General features: G+C 41.4%; 1 protein-coding gene across 3 annotated transcripts in view; it reads right to left on the bottom strand.

The window, feature by feature from the left end:
- Positions 1–18,965, bottom strand: part of tmem181 (transmembrane protein 181) — a 398,388-nt gene that overhangs the window by 302,558 nt on the left and 76,865 nt on the right. For all 3 annotated transcript variants that reach the window (XM_060831604.1, XM_060831605.1, XM_060831606.1), the window contains exon 2: positions 13,967–14,070. In XM_060831604.1, coding sequence (XP_060687587.1) covers positions 13,967–14,070 — 104 coding nt within the window. The remainder of the gene's footprint in view (positions 1–13,966; positions 14,071–18,965) is intronic.

Consider the following 18,965-nt stretch of genomic DNA (forward strand, 5'->3'; position numbering starts at 1 on the left):
ACTGTTTTCAGTTTTGCTCGGGCTTTCTTTTAATGTCATATTTTGCCAAACAATATACACCACAGTTAGCAGTCACTCTCACATCAACTCCAGAGTTCAGCTCTTTTATCTCTTGTTTGGACCAATATGATTTTTTGATGTTAGGAGCTGTCTGGTCCTTGCAGAACCCAAAAAGGACAGGTTATTATTGTGCCAGTGCCACTTCCTGTCATCACTTGTTCATTGTTGAGAATAAGTAGTTGCATGACACTTGGTCAGATTGGATTTCTTTTTTTTAAAATGGTTCAGACATATCTGGTTTTTTTCCATACTGTGGGATGTATATCAGTGATATAGCTGTGCTGGAATAGATCTGCTAGATGTGCAGCTAGCTCTGGAGTACAACTCACAGTACTATTGCTGAGTTGTCATCAGGGACAGAAGTCTTTTCTGTGTGCAGTGCATTTAGTCATTTCTTGATAATAAGGTGGAGTTCAAGTTGCAGCACATGTAGCTAAAGACATATGCAAATGCTTTAAGATTGTTGTTTGAAATGATACTTGGGACCTCACATCACTAAGGATGTGAACATTTGTGAATTTTCACTCTCCATTTATTTGTTCAATTGTCCACCATCGTATGGCTAGTTGTGGTAGGAATGCAGTTTTGATCTGAGCTGCTAGATGTGCAATTGCTAAGTTCTGTCAATCCCATTTCATGCTTTTTGGAATGCTCTGGTGTTACTTCTTCAGCTTGGCACCTTATTTTAGGTATGCCTGGTATTACACCTGATATGCTATCCTGCAGCAGTGAAAAATGAATAAGTGAAAGAGAAAGTGAAAAATGTGTCAAATTGTGAGTTTGCAGATTGCAATTCTACTGCTACTACTAACACACAATGCCTCATGGTTTCCAAATTGAGGTGGCAGCTTGTAATGTCTCACATTTAACATGGTAGGAATGCCATACAACATAATAGACTCAGCATGAAACTTGGATTTGACCTCCACAAGACTTGTGTCATGATCATTCATAATAATATTGTCCAGGGACTGATACTTGACCTGCTGTGTCATAAATGCAAGTTCTTGTTGGTTTCCTCACCAACTACTACAGGTTCACTTGGGCAGAGATGTCCTCCAAGTCTCAGCTAGCTGAGGCAGTAGTGGTGCTACTGAGCCACTCTTGCTGATGGGTATTGAAATGCTAAAACCAGAATGCATTGCAATTTTTCAAAAAAATCATTCATGGCATGTGACACTGCTGGCAAGCACAACATTTAATGCCATTCCTAACTGCCCTCAGGAAAATGACAGCTTCCAACGTTCTTAAGCTGCTGTCGTCCATAATGCGTAGATACTCTGACACTACTCATAGAAAGGAAGTTCCAGTTTTTCAGAAGTAAAAACTCAAAGGATGCTAGAGATCAAAAAAAATGCTGGAAAAGCTCAGCAAGTCTCACAGCTGTGGAGGGAAATCATTTTAAGTCCAAGAAGGGTCCTTCTTCACATTTCCAGAATTAATTTCACTCCACCTGGAGTGTAAAGCCGTAGCCTCCCCTTAAAAGATTAGTTTTGTACAGCAGTCATTGTTTTTCACCTTATTTTTACTTTTGTCCTTGCTCAAAAAGTGTTTCATCTCCTTTTCCCAGTTCTGATGCAAGTTCATTAAATTGACAAGTCTTTCTTTCTCTCTGTAGATTCTGAATTTCCTTTTATTTTCAGGATGTTGTTTTCAGACTGGTAGCACCTGCTTTTTTACTGGGAGGTTTTCAACTGCTCAGTTTTGATTCAAAAGGAAGAAAACAGATTAGATCTAAGGAACTTTGAGCCAATGACGATGATGACTGTAATTAAGCAGATAATTGTAAATGGATTACGTGGCAAGAAAAGGTGAACTTCTGCTGGAAAGCTGCAAGTAACTTTGGAATTGTTCCTTTATGACACATATCTACCAGAATCATAGTATTGATTTACGATGCATCGAATGGCAATGCTGGACCAGTCAGATACCAGTGTGAAACCTGGCATAAGAGATCAGTTTCATTTTTGCAGGTGGTTACTGTGATGTCAGTCTCTGAACAGACACACAAGGCTGCAAATGTTCTTCAACAAAGTTGAAAAAAATTAGTAAAATCTCAATATAAACATAAAAAGATTTCAACCCGTTTCTATAACATACTTTTACAGATACTCAATCCTGAAGAAATATCCCCCCCCATCTCAACTCTTTAATTTCTTCCTTAACTGGCACTTCGCAATTCTCGGAGAAAGTAAGGACTGCAGATGCTGGAGATCAGAGCTGAAGATGTGTTGCTGGAAAAGCGCAGCAGGTCAGGCAGCAAACAAGGAGCAGGCAAATCGACGTTTCGGGCATGAGCCCTTCTTCAAGTGTACCAAGCAGGCTAAGATAAAAGGTAGGGAGGAAGGATTCGGAGGAGAAGGCTAAGGTAAATGGTAGGGAAGAGGGACTTGAGGGAGGAGGCTAAGATAAAAGGTAGGGAGGAGGGACTTGGGGGAAGGAGAGTTGGAATTGCAATAGGTGGAAGGAGGTTAAGCTGAGGGTGATAGGCCGGAGTGGGGGTGGGGGCAGAGAGGTCAGGAAGAACATTGCAGATTAGAAAGGTGATGCTGAGTTCGAGGGTTAGGACAGAGACAGGGTGGGGGGGGGAGGGGAAATGAGGAAACTGGAGAAATCTGAGTTCATCCCTTCTGGTTGGAGGGTTCTAGGCGGAAGATGAGGCACTCTTCCTCCAGCCATCGTGTTGCTTTGATCTGAGGCTAAGATAAAAGGTAGGGAGGAGGGACTTGGGGGAGGAGGCTAAGATAAAAGGTAGGGAGGAAGGACTTGGGGAGGAGCATCAGAAATGTGATAGGTGAAAGGAGGATAAGGTAAGCTAAGATAAAAGGTAGGGAGGAGGGACTTGGGGGAGGAGGCTAAGATAAAAGGTAGGGAGGAAGGATTCGGAGGAGAAGGCTAAGATAAATGATAGGGAGGAGGGACTTGGGGGAGGGGCATTAGAATTGCATTAGGTGAAAGGAGGTTAAGGTAAGCTAAGATAGAAGGTAGGGAGGAGAGGCTTGAGAGAGAAGGCTAAGATAAAAGGTAGGGAGAAGGGACTTGGGGGAGGAGGCTATGATAAAAGGTAGGAGGAGGGACTGGGGGAAGGGCATTGGAAATGCGATAGGTGGAAGGAGGTTAAGGTAGGCTAAGATAAAAGGTAGGGAGGAGAGACTTGAGGGAGGAGGCTAAGATAAAATATAAGGAGGAGGGACATGGGGGAGGGACTTCGCAGTTCTTCGCAGTTTTATGGCTTCTTTCTAAGTTTTTACAGCAATCAACCATTTTTTTTAATTTTGATGACCTATAGCTCGTCAGTTCTGAAAACTCCTCGACAAACAGTCACAGCTTGGAAGCTTCACAAACTAAAAGCACTTCTGCTAAGGTTACGTATCCTGAGCTAAAATCTTGATCTTCCTGCACGATTCAAACTCTTCTTCCTTGTGAATTGAATCCTGATTCTCCCGGACTGAAGTCAAAACCAAGCACAATCACCTCTGGTCTGTTTTGCCTCGGTCTGTTCTGCCTCGGTCTGTTCTAAACTCAGCAGGATAAACATTATATCCATTAACACCCTCACCCCGTGAATTAATTCAAAAAAGTACATGTGTCCTGCTAAGCATGACTGAATTAATGCCTTCCTGAAAAGTATGTATTTTGCTGAACTCTTCCAAATTACTTGGTCTCTTAGAAAAAAACTGTTAACTTCACAAAGTAGAAGCCACACATCTACCTCTATTTCAAAAATCCAATCCTAAATGTTACTCCATATATTACAATATTTTTGAACACATCAATTAAAGGTTTTTTTTAAAAAAGGCACATTTCAGTTCCCTCAATGTAGAAGTGACTCCTTCAATTAACAAGCAAATTATACATCAAGCAAATATTCATATTCAAAAATACAAATTTCTGGAAAAGAACTCAGCAATCTGGCAGCATCTTTGGAGAGAAAGCAGAGTATCTCTCTTCAGAATAATTCACATTAGATGATTTTCACTTTTTTTGTTACAATAACATTTTTACAAAGTAATTTCTCATTCTTCAGTGCTTTCTATCACTTGTTGGGAACTTATCTTTCTTTTAAAAAGATTATCAGCCTGAATGGAATTGTTTCACTCACTACGATCCTCGGAACAGTACATACTACCAACTGCAGATGATAAAGTGACACAATTTGTTATTCAATTTTGAGGTAAGTATTTACAGGGAACTAGTATTTCTGGTTCAGTTTTGTGCCATGTTGTATCTTCCTCGCCTCATTTAAAAAGCTCAAGTTGAAAAAGGAGCAAAAATGTTTCTCATTCCACTCTACATCATGACTATTTTATCTTCAGCTAACTGCACAATTCTCTTTTGAAAATCATGATTGAATCTGCCTCCATATCACATACCAAGCAGTGAATTTCACCCCTCATTCCTGAGGAAGAACTTATGCTCAAAACGTTGACTCTCCAGCTCCTCGGATGCTGCCGGACTGGCTGTACTTTTCCAGCACCCCACTCTGAGTATATTTCAAATCCTAATTACTCAATGTATAAAAATATTGATTCTAATATTTTGTTTTCTTCTTAAAACAGTGTCCACCGATTCATAATTCATCTTCATCCAATCTATGCTATCCATCTTCATACAATGATTTTAAGTCAATAATTGACCAACCTGCGAGAGGAAATCATGCTCTTCTATCTTACTCTATCAAAACTGTCTTGAAAACATTTACTAGGTCACCTCTTACCATTTTCTGCTCTAAGGAGACCAGTCCTAAGTTTCGCAACAAGCTTTGATAATTAAAGCCGTTCATCACAGGTAGCATGCTGGCAAACACCAACTATAATCGTTCCCAGGTTTTTACATCAGGGCTTCCCAAACTGTAGCTTCCCAAACTATAGGTTGCAAGCACAACTGAAATTTTGGGGTCAAGCTCTAGGGCATCAAAGACCATTTTGGAGCTCTGACCAACTGATAAAAGCTGGGTGACCCCTTTAGATCGCAGCTGTTTTTTTCCCCAAATAATTATGGCTAAATTTTAAGACCTGAATGCTGTAGAGAAGTAGGTATTTATTTAACTTAAAACCTCTACAAATGAGACAGTCCTCTTAACCCACTGTCACAAGTCTCCAAATACATCACTCTGAAGTCGTCACCAATATTCTCTCAATTTTGCTTTTGTCTACAAGGTCTTTGCAAGACAACAACTGCCAAAATTAAAAATGTAATCTGCATCTGCACACCGGCTGCTGTGCACTGAAAGTGGGAAGCATGTGCAGCCATGCAGCTTAGAGGAGACACTGGTCACTATTACTATCGGGTACCACACTGGGGGAGAGCAATGAGAAGCACTGCTTTACATTTCTGAGGTTGATGCCTAAAATTGTCTATTGTATTCAGCTGCAGTCTAACCAGTGATTTCATAAGCTTTAGTTATTCTCCTTGCTTGTATGTTCTAGTCCACTATTTATAAAGTCATCCACATGCTTTTATCTTCCCCAAATCACCTTACTAACTTGCCATATCACCTTTTACCATCATTCATTATTTAGTCAACTTTTGTATTATCTATAAATTCTACAATGTTGCATTACACACCCATGTTTAGAACATTTGGCATAACTATTAGAAAGTTAAAAATCACAACACCAGATTATAGGCCAATACATAGGATTAATTGAAAATACAAGCTCTTGGAGAGCTGCTCCTTCGTCAGGTAGCTGGCAGGGCAGGGTGCATAGGACATACAATTTATAGTAAAAGATCAAATTGTCATACAACTGATGCAATGTATTAGACAAACCTATATTGCTGTTAATTCTTTAATCACTTAGAACAGGGATGCAGGTTTCGATTAATATGTAAATTCCAGAATTTCTTTCAACTCACTGCCCCACGATAACTTAAGGTTTTATCAGTATATAAGGACAGTGACATCTCAGCTCAGACAATGCATTGAAGGTATGAGGTTAGAGCCTGCCCTATACTTCCAATCTTAAGTCAGACGGGTTTCATTTTTAAAGTAGGAATTTATAAAATGTCACATTGACTACAGATTGTATGTTTTTTGAATAAAGTAGAAGGTATGTGCAAATACAAATCTGCAAATTCACCCCATAGATTTCTGAGTGTGAGAGACAGAGGAGGGAAAGGTAAATTAGATGGGTGAACACCAAGCATTAATAGCTATGTGGGAATTATGATATTGTGTTGATAACAGAGGCCTGGCTCAAAAATAGGCAAGACTGGGTACTAAATGTTTGTGGATGCAAAGCATTCATAGAAGCAAAGGAGGAGGAATGTTGGCAGCATTGATCAAGGAGTATATTATGCTGCTGAAGAGAGTATTACCTGGAACCATGACGAACATGAATCTATTTGTTTAGGTTGAAGGAACAACTGAGTGCCATTATACTACTGGATGTATTCTATTGATTAACTAGTGAAAAAAATATATTTCAGGAAACTTGCTGAAAATGGGAGGAACAAGAACCACAGGCTCATGATAACAGGGTGTTTCAAGGATCCCAAAATAAACAGGGATAGCAACACCGAACAGGGCAGAAAGGGAACAAAGTTTAAAATATGTTCAAGAGAGTTGTCGTGGTTGATACATTCTTGACCAAAGTGGAAGGAGAACTAGGTGGAACTGGTTCTGGGAATCAGGATGATAACAAAGAGGCTTCAGTTTAAAATTAAAATGTAGAAACATTTCTTCCCTCAAAGAATTGAGTCTTTGGAACTCCTTGCCACAAAGAGCTGTGGTGGCAGAGCCCTTGTGTATATTTAAGACTGAGATAGACAGATTCTTGAAGAATCTTGAAGGGGAATAAAGAGTTATGGGGGAAAATACAGGAAACATGGCCCGAGAAATGTCTGATCAGCCATGATCTAATCGAATGACAGAGCAGGTTTGAGGAGCCAAAAAGCCTACTCCTATTTCTATTTCTTATGGTCTCAAGTGGATTAAAAGTGTAAGGACAATAAAATTTAGAGACTAGTGATTATAGATTGGCTATTGAAAAAGACAAACAGCAACTTACAGTAAAGATACTCTACTTGGGAGGACCAGTTTCAATGAATACAGTCAGGTATATTGACATCTGATACAGGCAGGCAAAAATACAATGGAGTACATGAGGAAGACAGACAAAATGGTCCGAGTGCAATCAACGGACATTTTAAGAAAGGGCATCCAGAGCTTGGGCCATCCAGAGATGACAAAGATGGAGAGTAAGGTGAAGCAAAACAAAAGGGCTGTGTGGCATATGAAAGTACAAGTGAGACCAAAGCTGAATAAAGAACAAAGAGCAAATGAACAAGGTCATGAGAAACAAAAGAGTGCGCACAAAAATAGATCAGAAGTAACAAAGAGAAATACAAAAAATCTTCGACAAGCACAAAAATAGTTAAAATTGATAATTAATAATGGTGGAGCTAATTGAAAAGCAAAAGGGTGGTCGATACATGGAGTAAATGAATCTGCCTTCAACAAAGAAAAATATTCTGCCAAAATCACAGTGTTAAGCTGGTAATTGAAATCCTTGCTGGGTTAAAAATAAAAGTTTAAGAGAAAGTACTGGAAAAGCTAACTCTACTTACATTAGGTGTGTCACAAGGGTTAGCGGGGGGGGGGGGGGGCGGAGCTGAAGGAGATAAAGTGAGGAAACTACAGAGTTAGTGGATGTTCAAATCTCCTTCAGGCATAACATTAAAAGACTGGAAAATTGCTAATGTTAGACTCTTACTCAAGGGAGGAATGAGGATAAACAGGGCAATAGCAAGCTAGTTAATTTCTCAGTGGCAGGAAGGTTTTCCAATATTAACCTGGGATAATTAGGCAGTCATTTGCACAGTACGTTAAAGGCAAATAATCTTTCACTACATTCAAGTTTCCGAATAAGTTAACAGAGAGGCTTGATGAAGATAATGGCAGTGGCCATAACAGTGGAAATGCAAAAGGCTTTTAATAACATGCTATATAATTGGATTGACAGGAAGTTAAGGCCCACCGAATAAAAGGGGTACTGCTGGTATGGATTTGAAATTTGCTGAGTGTCTTTGAATTGCCCTTGCAGAGAATCACAGTGGATTGGTGTACTGAATGGCCACTTTCTACCTTGTAACCATCCCATGATTCTATTCCACAACAAGAAAATGGATTGACCCAGCACTGATCCATAGCAAAAATTAAAAAGACACACCCTGCCCAATTGCGCATACAAATTCTCCTTATAAGAAGTGGGAACTTGTTTAAAACTTCGAAGAACTGTCTCACACATAAGACAAACAGCTTGATAAAGTTGTGCATACCTTACAGCCAAGGTGCCAGACACTTCACAATCACGCTCCAAGAATATGAATAGTGCCTCTTAAAGCATACATAGCCATTTGTCTCTGTTATGCAGAAAGATGCCTACAGTCCTTGGTATGCTATGGTTAATTACTTCCCTGGGTTAAAGTCCAACAGGTTTATTTGAAATCACAAGCTTTCAGAACACTACTCCTTCATCAGGTGAAGTGCAGGCACCAAACATACAGGCCGAGAGATAATGACAAGATAATTACAGATAATTAAGAGTGTCAACAAGCTGAACAACAAGTCTTTGCAGGTGAGCAAAAGAGTGAATAAACAACTGTATAACACATGAAGGGACGACCTATGAACCAATTGATTAAGGCAGAGAGCTAATTAAAAAGAATTATGGATAGCATGGTGGCACACAGCCTTACAGCACCAGGGTCCCAGCTTTGATTCCAGTCTCAGGCAACTGTCTGTGATTCTCCGTGTCTGGGTAGGTTTCCTCTGGGTGCTCCGGTTTCCTCCCACAATCCAAAGATGTGCAGGTGACTTGGCTATACTAAATTGCCAATAGTGTTAGGTGTATTAGTCAGAGGGAAATGGGTCTGGGTGGGTGCTCTTCAGAGGGTCACAGTAGACCAGTTGGGCTGAAGGGCCTGTTTCCACAGTGTAGGAAATCTAATCTAATCAAAAATAAGAAGGTGCCAGAGACACACCAACCGGCTGGAATAACATGCTAGTTTTCAGAGTTACATGACGAGGGTCTAACTAAAGTAACAAGTCATCCAAAATTGTACAAACCAATTAAGTAGAGAGATGGTGATTGTGTCAAAACAGAAGAGCAAGAAAGACTTCAAAAACACAAAACAGTACAGTGGGGTTACACGTAGTGCAACATGAACCCACGTTCTGGATTTGTGGTGCTGGAAGAGCACAGCAGTTCAGGCAGCATCTGTGGAGCAGTAAAATCGACGTTTTGGGCAAAGGCCCTTCATCAGGAATACAGGCAGACAGCCTGAAGCGTGGAGATATAAGTAAGAGGAGGGTGGGGGTAGGGAGAAAGTAGCATAGAGTACAATAGGTGAGTGGGGGAGGGGATGAAGTCGATAGGTCGGAGGGGGATGAGGGTGAAGTGGATAGGTGGAAAAGAAGATAAGCAGGGCGGCACGGTGGCACAGTGGTTAGTACTGCACAGCGCCTGAGACCTGGGTTCAATTCCCGACTCAGGCGACTGACTGTGTGGAGTTTGCACGTTCTCCCCATGTCTGCGTGGGTTTCCTCCGGTGCTCCGGTTTCCTCCCACAGTCCAAAGATGTGCAGGTTAGGTAAACTGGCCATGCTAAATTGCCCACAGTGTTAGGTAAAGGGGTAAATGTAGGGGAATGGGTGGGTTGCGCTTCGGCAGGTCGGTGTGGACTTGTTGGGTCGAAGGGCCTGTTTCCACACAGTAAGTAATCTAATCAGGTAGGACAAGTCATGGGGACAGTGCTGAGCTGGAAGTTTGGAACGAGGGTGAGGCGGGAGAAGGGGAAATGAGGAAACTGTTGAAGTCCACATTGATGCCCTGGGGTTGAAGTGTTCCGAGACGTTCTTCCTCCTGGCGTCTGGTGATGAGGGAGCGGCGGTGAAGGAGGCCCAGGACCTCCATGTCCTTGGCAGAGTGGGAGGGAGAGTTGAAATGTTGGGCAGCTCAGCACTGTCCCCATGACTTGTCCTACCTGCCTATCTTCTTTTCCACCTATCCACTCCACCCTCAACTCCACCCCCCCCGACCTATCACCTTCATCCCCTCCCCCACTCACCTATTGTACTCTATGCTACTTTCTCCCTACCCCCACCCTCCTCTTACTTATCTCTCCACGCTTCCGGCTCTCTGCCTGTATTCCTGATGAGGGCTTTTGCCCAAAACGTCAATTTTACTGCTCCTCAGATGCTGCCTGAACTGCTGTGCTCTTCCAGCACCACTAATCCAGAATCTGGTTTCCAGCATCTGTACTCATTGTTTTGATCTAACATGAACCCAAGGTTGAGGCAATCTTCACAGGTTCAGAACTTGGCTCAGTTCTGCTTGGCGATTCTATCCCAAAAGGACTACACATTACAAACTTACTCAAGTCAACCTACAACACTGAGAGACTCTGTCATCGCACATCTCGCACACTCCTCAACCAATGCGTACACCAGACGTGCCAACCTTGAAATCAACATACAGTCTATATTCTCAGTTTGCATTCAGGACACAGTGGACTAACTAAGAGACACTGCCAAGCAGATTATATAACACCACTTACACGCACACCAAGAACAGAAAACCAGTAAGGTCCTAGGGAGAATTGCTGAACAAAGAGACCTTGGAGTGCAGGTTCATAGCTCCTTGAAAGTGGAGTCGCAGGTAGATAGGATAGTGAAGGCGGCGTTTGGTATGCTTTCCTTTATTGGTCAGAGTATTGAGTACAGAAGTTGGGAGGTCATGTTGCAGCTATACAGGACATTGGGTCGGCTACTGTTGGAATATTGCATGCAATTCTGGTCTCCTTCCTTTCGGAAAGATGTTGTGAAACTTGAAAGGGTTCAGAAAGGTTTTACAAGAATGTTGCCAGGGCTGGAGGATTTGAACTACAGGGAGAGGCTCCTCCTTTCTTCCTCCTTTGTCATCCTGGAAACTCTGGTTTTTGTCCTAACTTTCCCATTTGAGGGACTGTACTTCAACTATATCTGAACCATCTACTTTTTTGAAAGTAGTCCATTGTTCAGTTACTGTTTTTTCCACTGCTAACCAAAATGTTCAACATATCACTCAGCTAACAATTGAGACAAGTAGAGGAAACTTAACTCAAGTGTCAAACCCTATGCTGTCCTTACCTGGGGGTATTTGATTGAGACAATGTAGAAATAGCTTTATTTTCAGTTTAAAAGAATAGAGGAAGGATTACCCAGTATCTATCAGGCTGTCCCTGTCCTGTGGATATAAGGAAAAGAAAATAAAGTCAAGAGGGAAATTACTGACCAGGTAAGTCACCAGTGTTCAGTTGAAATAGCTTTGTTTCTCTGGGTGATCCTCCCACTTAATGGATAAATGCCTTTGCCACACATGCCCTGGAAAGGTTTGGCCTTGATCTCTTCACCATATTTGGGATACATCACAGTCCAAAGTCTTGGGTTCAATTCACTTCGTTACCAGCTGCACCCACTCACTGTCCTTGTAGCTGTTTCACACTTAATTATGTTCTTTCTCTCTCTTCACCTTCATTTCCTCTACTTTCTATCATTGGGTGGCTTTGAGGTTCAAGCTGCTCCAAAGTAAAAGCTTTTCTTTCCTTAATCTTTGATTAACCAATTTTTTTTAAAAACGGAATAATTGCCACATCGCTGCTTTGAATCTTTTTCAATGTAACCATATTAACATGTGAAGAAGTCAAAACTGAGTGCAGTTCTTGAGATCTCATCTCACTAGCAATGACAAGAATGACTGGTCTATTAGTGTGCATTAACAGAACCAAATACTGCCAGTTTTAGTTACAGGTTTTATACTTTAATCATAAATCCCAGTAACCGATTGAGAATGAGCATATGGTATAAGCAGGTAGGGAAAGAGTTAAGTTCTGAGTTTTGTGGAACAAGACGTTCAGCTGAGTATGACTCAGATCAATTAAGAACTTGCAGTTAACAATGGGGTGCTGGAGGCAAGGATAATGGGTTAACAAGGTGGAAATGCAATTATTATGTAGAGCCATTTAACAATATTAGAAGCATTCGGTGTGTGAGGTCAGTTTAACAAGGGGACAAATATTCATTATGTGAAGTTTTTCATTGTGTAACAGCAGATGGCTTAGTCTTTACTATTGACACTTGCTGATTGTAACAGTCATCCAATCAATATGCGTGTTGCCCTATTTGGATGCTCCTCCCTGTAAACTGAATACATAATTCATTGAGAAACTGCTGTTCCAGAGAAGACCGAGAACTCACGTCTCTACGCACATGGACGGTCGTTCCCTCTCCCTCCAGGGCCTGGAATAAAGGTGAAGGAGGTAAAACTGTACTGTGTCTCTGCAGATTTTGCTTTGACTGGGTGGGATGGTGAATTGGGACGACACTATGTACAGTAAGACACAGATTTTTTCCCTCTTTAAATGGTATCAGGTTTTGTTGATCCTACAAAACACACGACACTAAGTGTTATTTCTGGATCAGTGGTGCTGGAAGAGCACAGCAATTCAGGCAGCATCCAAAGTGCAGCGATGCTGCCTGAACTGCTGTGCTCTTCCAGCACCACTGATCCAGAATCTGGTTTCCAGCATCTGCAATCATTGTTTTTACCTCCTTACTAAGTGTTATTTGCCATTTTCACATTCAGCATGTTGTCATGTTTGTATGCCTGCAAACATTTTATGTATCTCCTCCTTATACATGGGTACATAGCATTTCAACAATGATCATCTGTCATCCTAAATCATTTTTCAATGATCTTCATGAAAACATTGCAATATTGCAACCTGCATCTGAGCAGCCTGATACCCCCTTTTCACCAGATCTATCAATCTGTTCAGTTAATTTTTTAAATTCAAATAACAAGTGAGGTATGCTCAAAGACAAGCAGATATTTCTGAGTGGATCATACAGCAAAAGGAAAAGGAGTTTGTAGCTAGAAATTTTAGCTGGGATGGCGAGATTCTCGAGCATGTTAAGATTATTAAGGAGGTGGTATTTAATATTTCAATGAGCATAAAGTTGCATAAATCCATAGGGTCAAATGGGATATATCCCAGACTGCAATGGAAAATAAGGAAAGAGATTGCTGGAGCCCAGGGGATGATTTTTTAATGTTTTGTTGGCCACAGGAGAAGTGTCAGATGACTGGAGGATAGATAGAAAATTTGCTGAAGGGCCTGTTTTCACACTGTAAGTAATCTAAATCTAAGCTTTGGTCAAGTTAACAGTAAATGTTTACTGTTTCCTCTCCAGATGCCAGACCTGTCAGTATTTCAGTATTATCTGTTTTTGTGCCATATCAAACCTTGGTTCACAGAAGAGGCTGTTAAATTATAACTTCTAACAAGCATCTAGTTGGGAATGTGAATAGGTTGGGTTTAGAGGGATATGGGCCAAATGCTGGCAAACAGGACTAGGTTAATTTAGGATATCTGGTTAGCATGGATGAGTTGGACTGAACGGTTAATTTCCATGCTGTACATCGCTAAAATGCAAACTTGCTTTTGGATAGAATTCTACAAGAAATATTTTCTTGATTGAACTTAAAATGCACACAAATTATAAACAAATAGAATCTTGCTCTATGGACAATGGTCTGGAACTTAGAAACTGGCACCTTACAAAATTGAAACAAAGGCTGCCAAGTTGTTCGAAGTCTAAGTGAGTCATGAATGCTATTTCTAACTTTGGTCTCTCTCATTCCAATGGATTCAATTCTCGCAGGGCAATTCAAAGTGATCAAAAAAAGACCAATGCCACACTTACTCTAAAATAAAATTTCAAAACAAACAAACACACATGCAATCATTAAGTCCAGAAAATTATCAGATCAGAGAATTCAAAATTCCTTTGCAACACCTTGAGTTACTCTAGAAGACACCAATTGTTGAGGAAAGTTCAAGTTTTGTACTCTGTACTTACCAGCTATGCCAATAAAAACTATCAGCCCAAAACAGATGAAGAATACGACAAACACAAGGACAAAGTGCCTCTTTGAGAGCGCATATAATCGCATTGGTGCAATCCTGCAAAGAACAAACCAGGAAATGTCAAAGCATAAAAAAACAAAATATCTGCAGTGATGGATTTGAAGTGATGTTCAGTTTAATCTTGTCAGAGCACATAATGATATCACAAATCAACAGATTCCACGTGGCTAACTGGTTTTACCACATTGTGGTCTATTGAAAGGAATGTAATTCCAACCTGAGAGCATTTTGTTTACCAATTATTAAAATTCCATATTCACAATACAATTCGTGACCCCATTTGGCGACACCACTTGCCAATCCAAAAAAGCTCAGCAGGTCTGGCAGCATCTGCAGACAGAATGTTTCAGGTCAAGTTCTCTAGTTCTAAGAAAGGGTCACTTGACCCTAAATGTTAACTCCAATTTCTCTCCACAGATACTGCCAGACTGCTAAGTTTACCCAGCAATTTGTTTTGTTTGTTTGACCTTATAACTCAACATCTCTTAAATATGTTCTAAAGATCCATAAAGATGATACCAATGCTATCCAAACTATTTTTCAATGTGACCCAAGTTTAATATTCAAAAGATACCATGATTCCAGATGCCAGCAAGACATAACACTAAGTCTGACATCCAGCACATTAAAGTTGATATCATGTTGATCTAGATGCACGAATTATTTTTTCTCCTAAAAACACTTTGCGACAAGGTTATCATTTCACATACTGCTGTGGGTTCCAGCGAAGTGCTGCATATTCTGTGGATAGCAAAGACTCTTTAAATTGACTCTCCACCTTCCCTCTACACAGAAATGCCCTAGTGACTCTCCCTTTCCCTATTTTCAATCTAGGTGCCAACACCTGCAGAGTTTCTATCCTGGGGTAAGAAATCTGTATAACAATCAAAGTTTGAAGTCACCACTTCATTTACCAGCTCATCCTTTGCTGCCCTCTACCGGAATCAAATTGGTACATAAACATCTTAGACCTACTTAAGCAACCACTAACAGTAGCTTTTGATGATAATTGGTGCTTAGGACCGACCACCCACCTCTTCCTGTTTGGAATAATTAATCCCATGAACGAAGGCTAACCCACTACAGCTACCAGACTGAGCAACCTGCTCTTTGTTCTATGCTCAATTCTGGTCTCCCTGATATACAAAGTTAACAATCGCACAACACCAGATTATAGAACATAGAACAATACAGCACAGAACAGGCCCTTCGGCCCACGATGTTGTGCAGAACATCTATCCTAGATTAAGCACCCATCCATGTACCTATCCAATTGCCGCTTAAAGGTCGCCAATGATTCTGACTCTACCACTCCCACGGGCAGCGCATTCCATGCCCCCACCACTCTCTGGGTAAAGAACCCACCCCTGACATCTCCCCTATACCTTCCACCCTTCACCTTAAATTTATGTCCCCTTGTAACACTCTGTTGTACCCGGGGAAAAAGTTTCTGACTGTCTACTCTATCTATTCCTCGGATCATCTTATAAACCTCTATCAAGTCACCCCTCATCCTTCGCCGTTCCAACGAAAAAAGGCCGACAACTCTCAACCTATCCTCGTACGACCTATTCTCCGTTCCAGGCAACATCCTGGTAAATCTTCTCTGCACCCTCTCCAAAGCTTCCACATCTTTCCTAAAGTGAGGCGACCAGAACTGCGCACAGTACTCCAAATGTGGCCTAACCAAAGTCCTGTACAGCTGCAACATCACTTCACGACTCTTGAATTCAATCCCTCTGCTAATGAACGCTAATACACCATAGGCCTTCTTACAAGCTCTATCCACCTGAGTGGCAACTTTCAAAGATCTATGTACATAGACCCCAAGATCCCTCTGTTCCTCCACCTGACTAAGAACCCTACCGTTAACCCTGTATTCCGCACTCCTATTTGTTCTTCCAAAATGGACCACCTCACACTTGGCAGGGTTGAACTCCATCTGCCACTCCTCAGCCCAGCTCTGCATCAGATCTAAGTCCCTTTGCAGCCGACAACAGCCCTCCACACTGTCCACAACTCCACCAATCTTCGTATCATCTGCAAATTTACTGACCCACCCTTCGACTCCCTCATCCAAGTCATTAATAAAAATTACAAACAGCAGAGGACCCAGAACTGATCCCTGCGGAACTCCACTTGTAACTGGGCTCCAGGCTGAATATTTACCATCTACCACCACTCTCTGACTTCGACCGGTTAGCCAGTTTTCTATCCAATTGGCCAAATTTCCCTCTATCCCATGCCTCCTGACTTTCCACATAAGCCTACCATGGGGAACCTTATCAAATGCCTTACTAAAATCCATGTACACTACATCAACTGCTCTACCCTCATCCACATGCTTGGTCACCTCCTCAAAGAATTCAAGAAGACTTGTAAGGCAAGACCTACCCTTCACAAATCCGTGCTGGCTGTCCCTAATCAAGCAGTTTCTTTCCAGATACTCATAAATCCTACCCCTCAGTACCCTTTCCATTACTTTGCCTACCACAGAAGAAAGACTAACTGGCCTGTAATTCTATAGTCCAACAGATTTATTTGGAAGCACCAGCTTTCAAAGTGCTGAGTTTTTTTGTCAGGTGGTGTGGAGCAGAATCATAACACACAGAATTTATATAGCAACAGGACTGCCACGTCATGGAATGTATTATTAAACAAGTTTAGCTTAAGTCTTTCATCTTTTAGAATGATCATGTTAGTTTTGGTTCCTTCATATGTAAATCCCAGAACTGTTTAAAGTTACATTCTCAAGATAGCTTTTAACAATAGGTGTCATCTCAGGTCAAATAGTGCATTGAAGTTGAGAGGTTTTGGTCGAGGATGAAGCAGATGAGCTGCAGAACGGGGCTTGGAGATTGGCAGTTGTTAGTACTGAGTACTGAGGTTGTTGTCATGATAGTGTCATTGCAGGGGATGCTGGTGTAGAGTGCTGAAACGTCCACTGTGACAAGGAATGTTCCTGGTTCGACTGGCATGTGGGTCAAGAATGTGGTGCTGGAAAAGCACAGCAGGACAGGCAGCATCGAAGGAGGAGAATCTACATTTTGGGCATAAGCCCTTCATCAGGACTGTGGGTGCTGAGTTTTTGCCAGAAATCTGTAGTGTCGCAACAGAAGCTAGGGGTCCCCTGTACAATGGTTATGTCAAAGGCATCTTGAAACCAGAGATGTTCTCGCATTGGGTCCCATTGCTTGATTCAATACGGCATCTTGGTATGTTGGCTTTGTGTATCTTTGGAAGGCAGCAGAAATTTGACCTCAGGAGGCCGACACGAGCTGTAACTGATAGAGTACCCTTTGTTGTCCAGTATGTCCCAGAAGCCAAAAAACTATGCAAATTCTTTGCAGCCTGCAACACACTATCAATGAGCATGACCTTTCCCACACCTCCACTTGTTGCCTTCAAACAACTATTAGGTTCTTGTCCCAAGATTTCACACTAGAGATGCAATGTGCACACATCAACTTCTGCAAACAGTTAAAGTTTATTAAAGCATGAACAAGCGAGGTGTTCCCCTTTGATCACCTGCCCATACCCCCTCGTATGTGTGCGAGGTTGAGTCAAAGTGAGGCTTTGAACAAAGAAAATACATCCCATTTATACAGGTCAATTGGCCATGTCTCTGAAGCTCTGGCCACTCCCCCACAGTCACATGGCACTCAAGAAAACTCTCAGTCACTCACATGATGCCCCGGGTACAATGACAGGATGAGCTCATCCTCTGAGATAATGCAAATACTAATGGAAATTGTTATGCAGACTATTTCCTGACTCAGGTGATTCCTCAAGACAATGCGGGTGTGACATACCTCTGGCTAGTAAGCATTCCTGAATGGAAGAGATTCAACAATAGTTCCCATTACACAAATCGCTAAACCTCAAACAGATCATTGTTCACAGCAAACTATCCAGTATAATAACATGGGGTAAACCCCTCTGCTAATTTAAACCTGACGCACAGAGAAGCTCACCTTGCTCCATCATCTGGTAAATTGAGAGGCAAAGAACTATCCCAAAGGTCACTATTTAAAAGTAAAAATTGACAATTTTATTCTTTAAATCTAACATAGAATAATACAACCAACAACTATTTACAACTCCTTTCTCTAAACCCATCTTTTACCACCCACTCGACAATACTGGTCCAATAAAAATCCCGATTTAAGATTTACAAAAAAATTCAAATTTTGAAATCAGCCAGCTGTTGAACCTTCTTTGTATCTTCTTCTGTAGGTTTTTCTCTATCATCTTTCTTCAGTATTCTGCTTCACAGGTCTTTCGTATGAACAGGTACCTTTCAGACAGCTACTCGGCTATCAGTATATATTTGTTGGTTTCCTTGGTAGTTTTCTCCCAGCTGTTGAAAACATCTGGTTCTATACCCCGAAACATTGGATTATTTCATTATCTTTAATGTTGCCAAAACACTAAATTCAAATTTGATTGGAATTTGATATCTCGGGGCATAATTTAAACTGATGGGTCAAATTTGAATTTATTTTTGTATCATGGCAACTCAGCTACACTATTAGTTTCAAAGGAAAAGGTTACATTTTAACTTTTTTCAGTATGCTCTGTGCCAACTTCCAGTCTCTCTTAAAGGTACAGATCACATACCTTCATAACACGAGCCTTCAGAGCAACACCATACAACCCTGTCCAGGCAGGTGCTGCAAGATGTGCCAGAGTGTTGACACTGATACCACCATTACATGTAGGTACACCACCCAACATGTGAGTACCTGCTGCACACATGACTCAGCCAACGTAGTCTATCTCATACCCTCTAGACAAGGATGCTCTGAGCATGGTACATTGGCGAGACCAAGCAGAGGCTATGGCAAGGGATGACTGGACATCACACAACAACCACCAGGCAGGAGTGTTCACTCCCAGTCGGGGAATACTTCAGCAGTCCAGGACATTCA

The sequence above is a fragment of the Hemiscyllium ocellatum genome, chromosome 10 (genome assembly GCF_020745735.1).
Source record: "Hemiscyllium ocellatum isolate sHemOce1 chromosome 10, sHemOce1.pat.X.cur, whole genome shotgun sequence".
NCBI classification, from domain to species: domain Eukaryota; kingdom Metazoa; phylum Chordata; class Chondrichthyes; order Orectolobiformes; family Hemiscylliidae; genus Hemiscyllium; species Hemiscyllium ocellatum.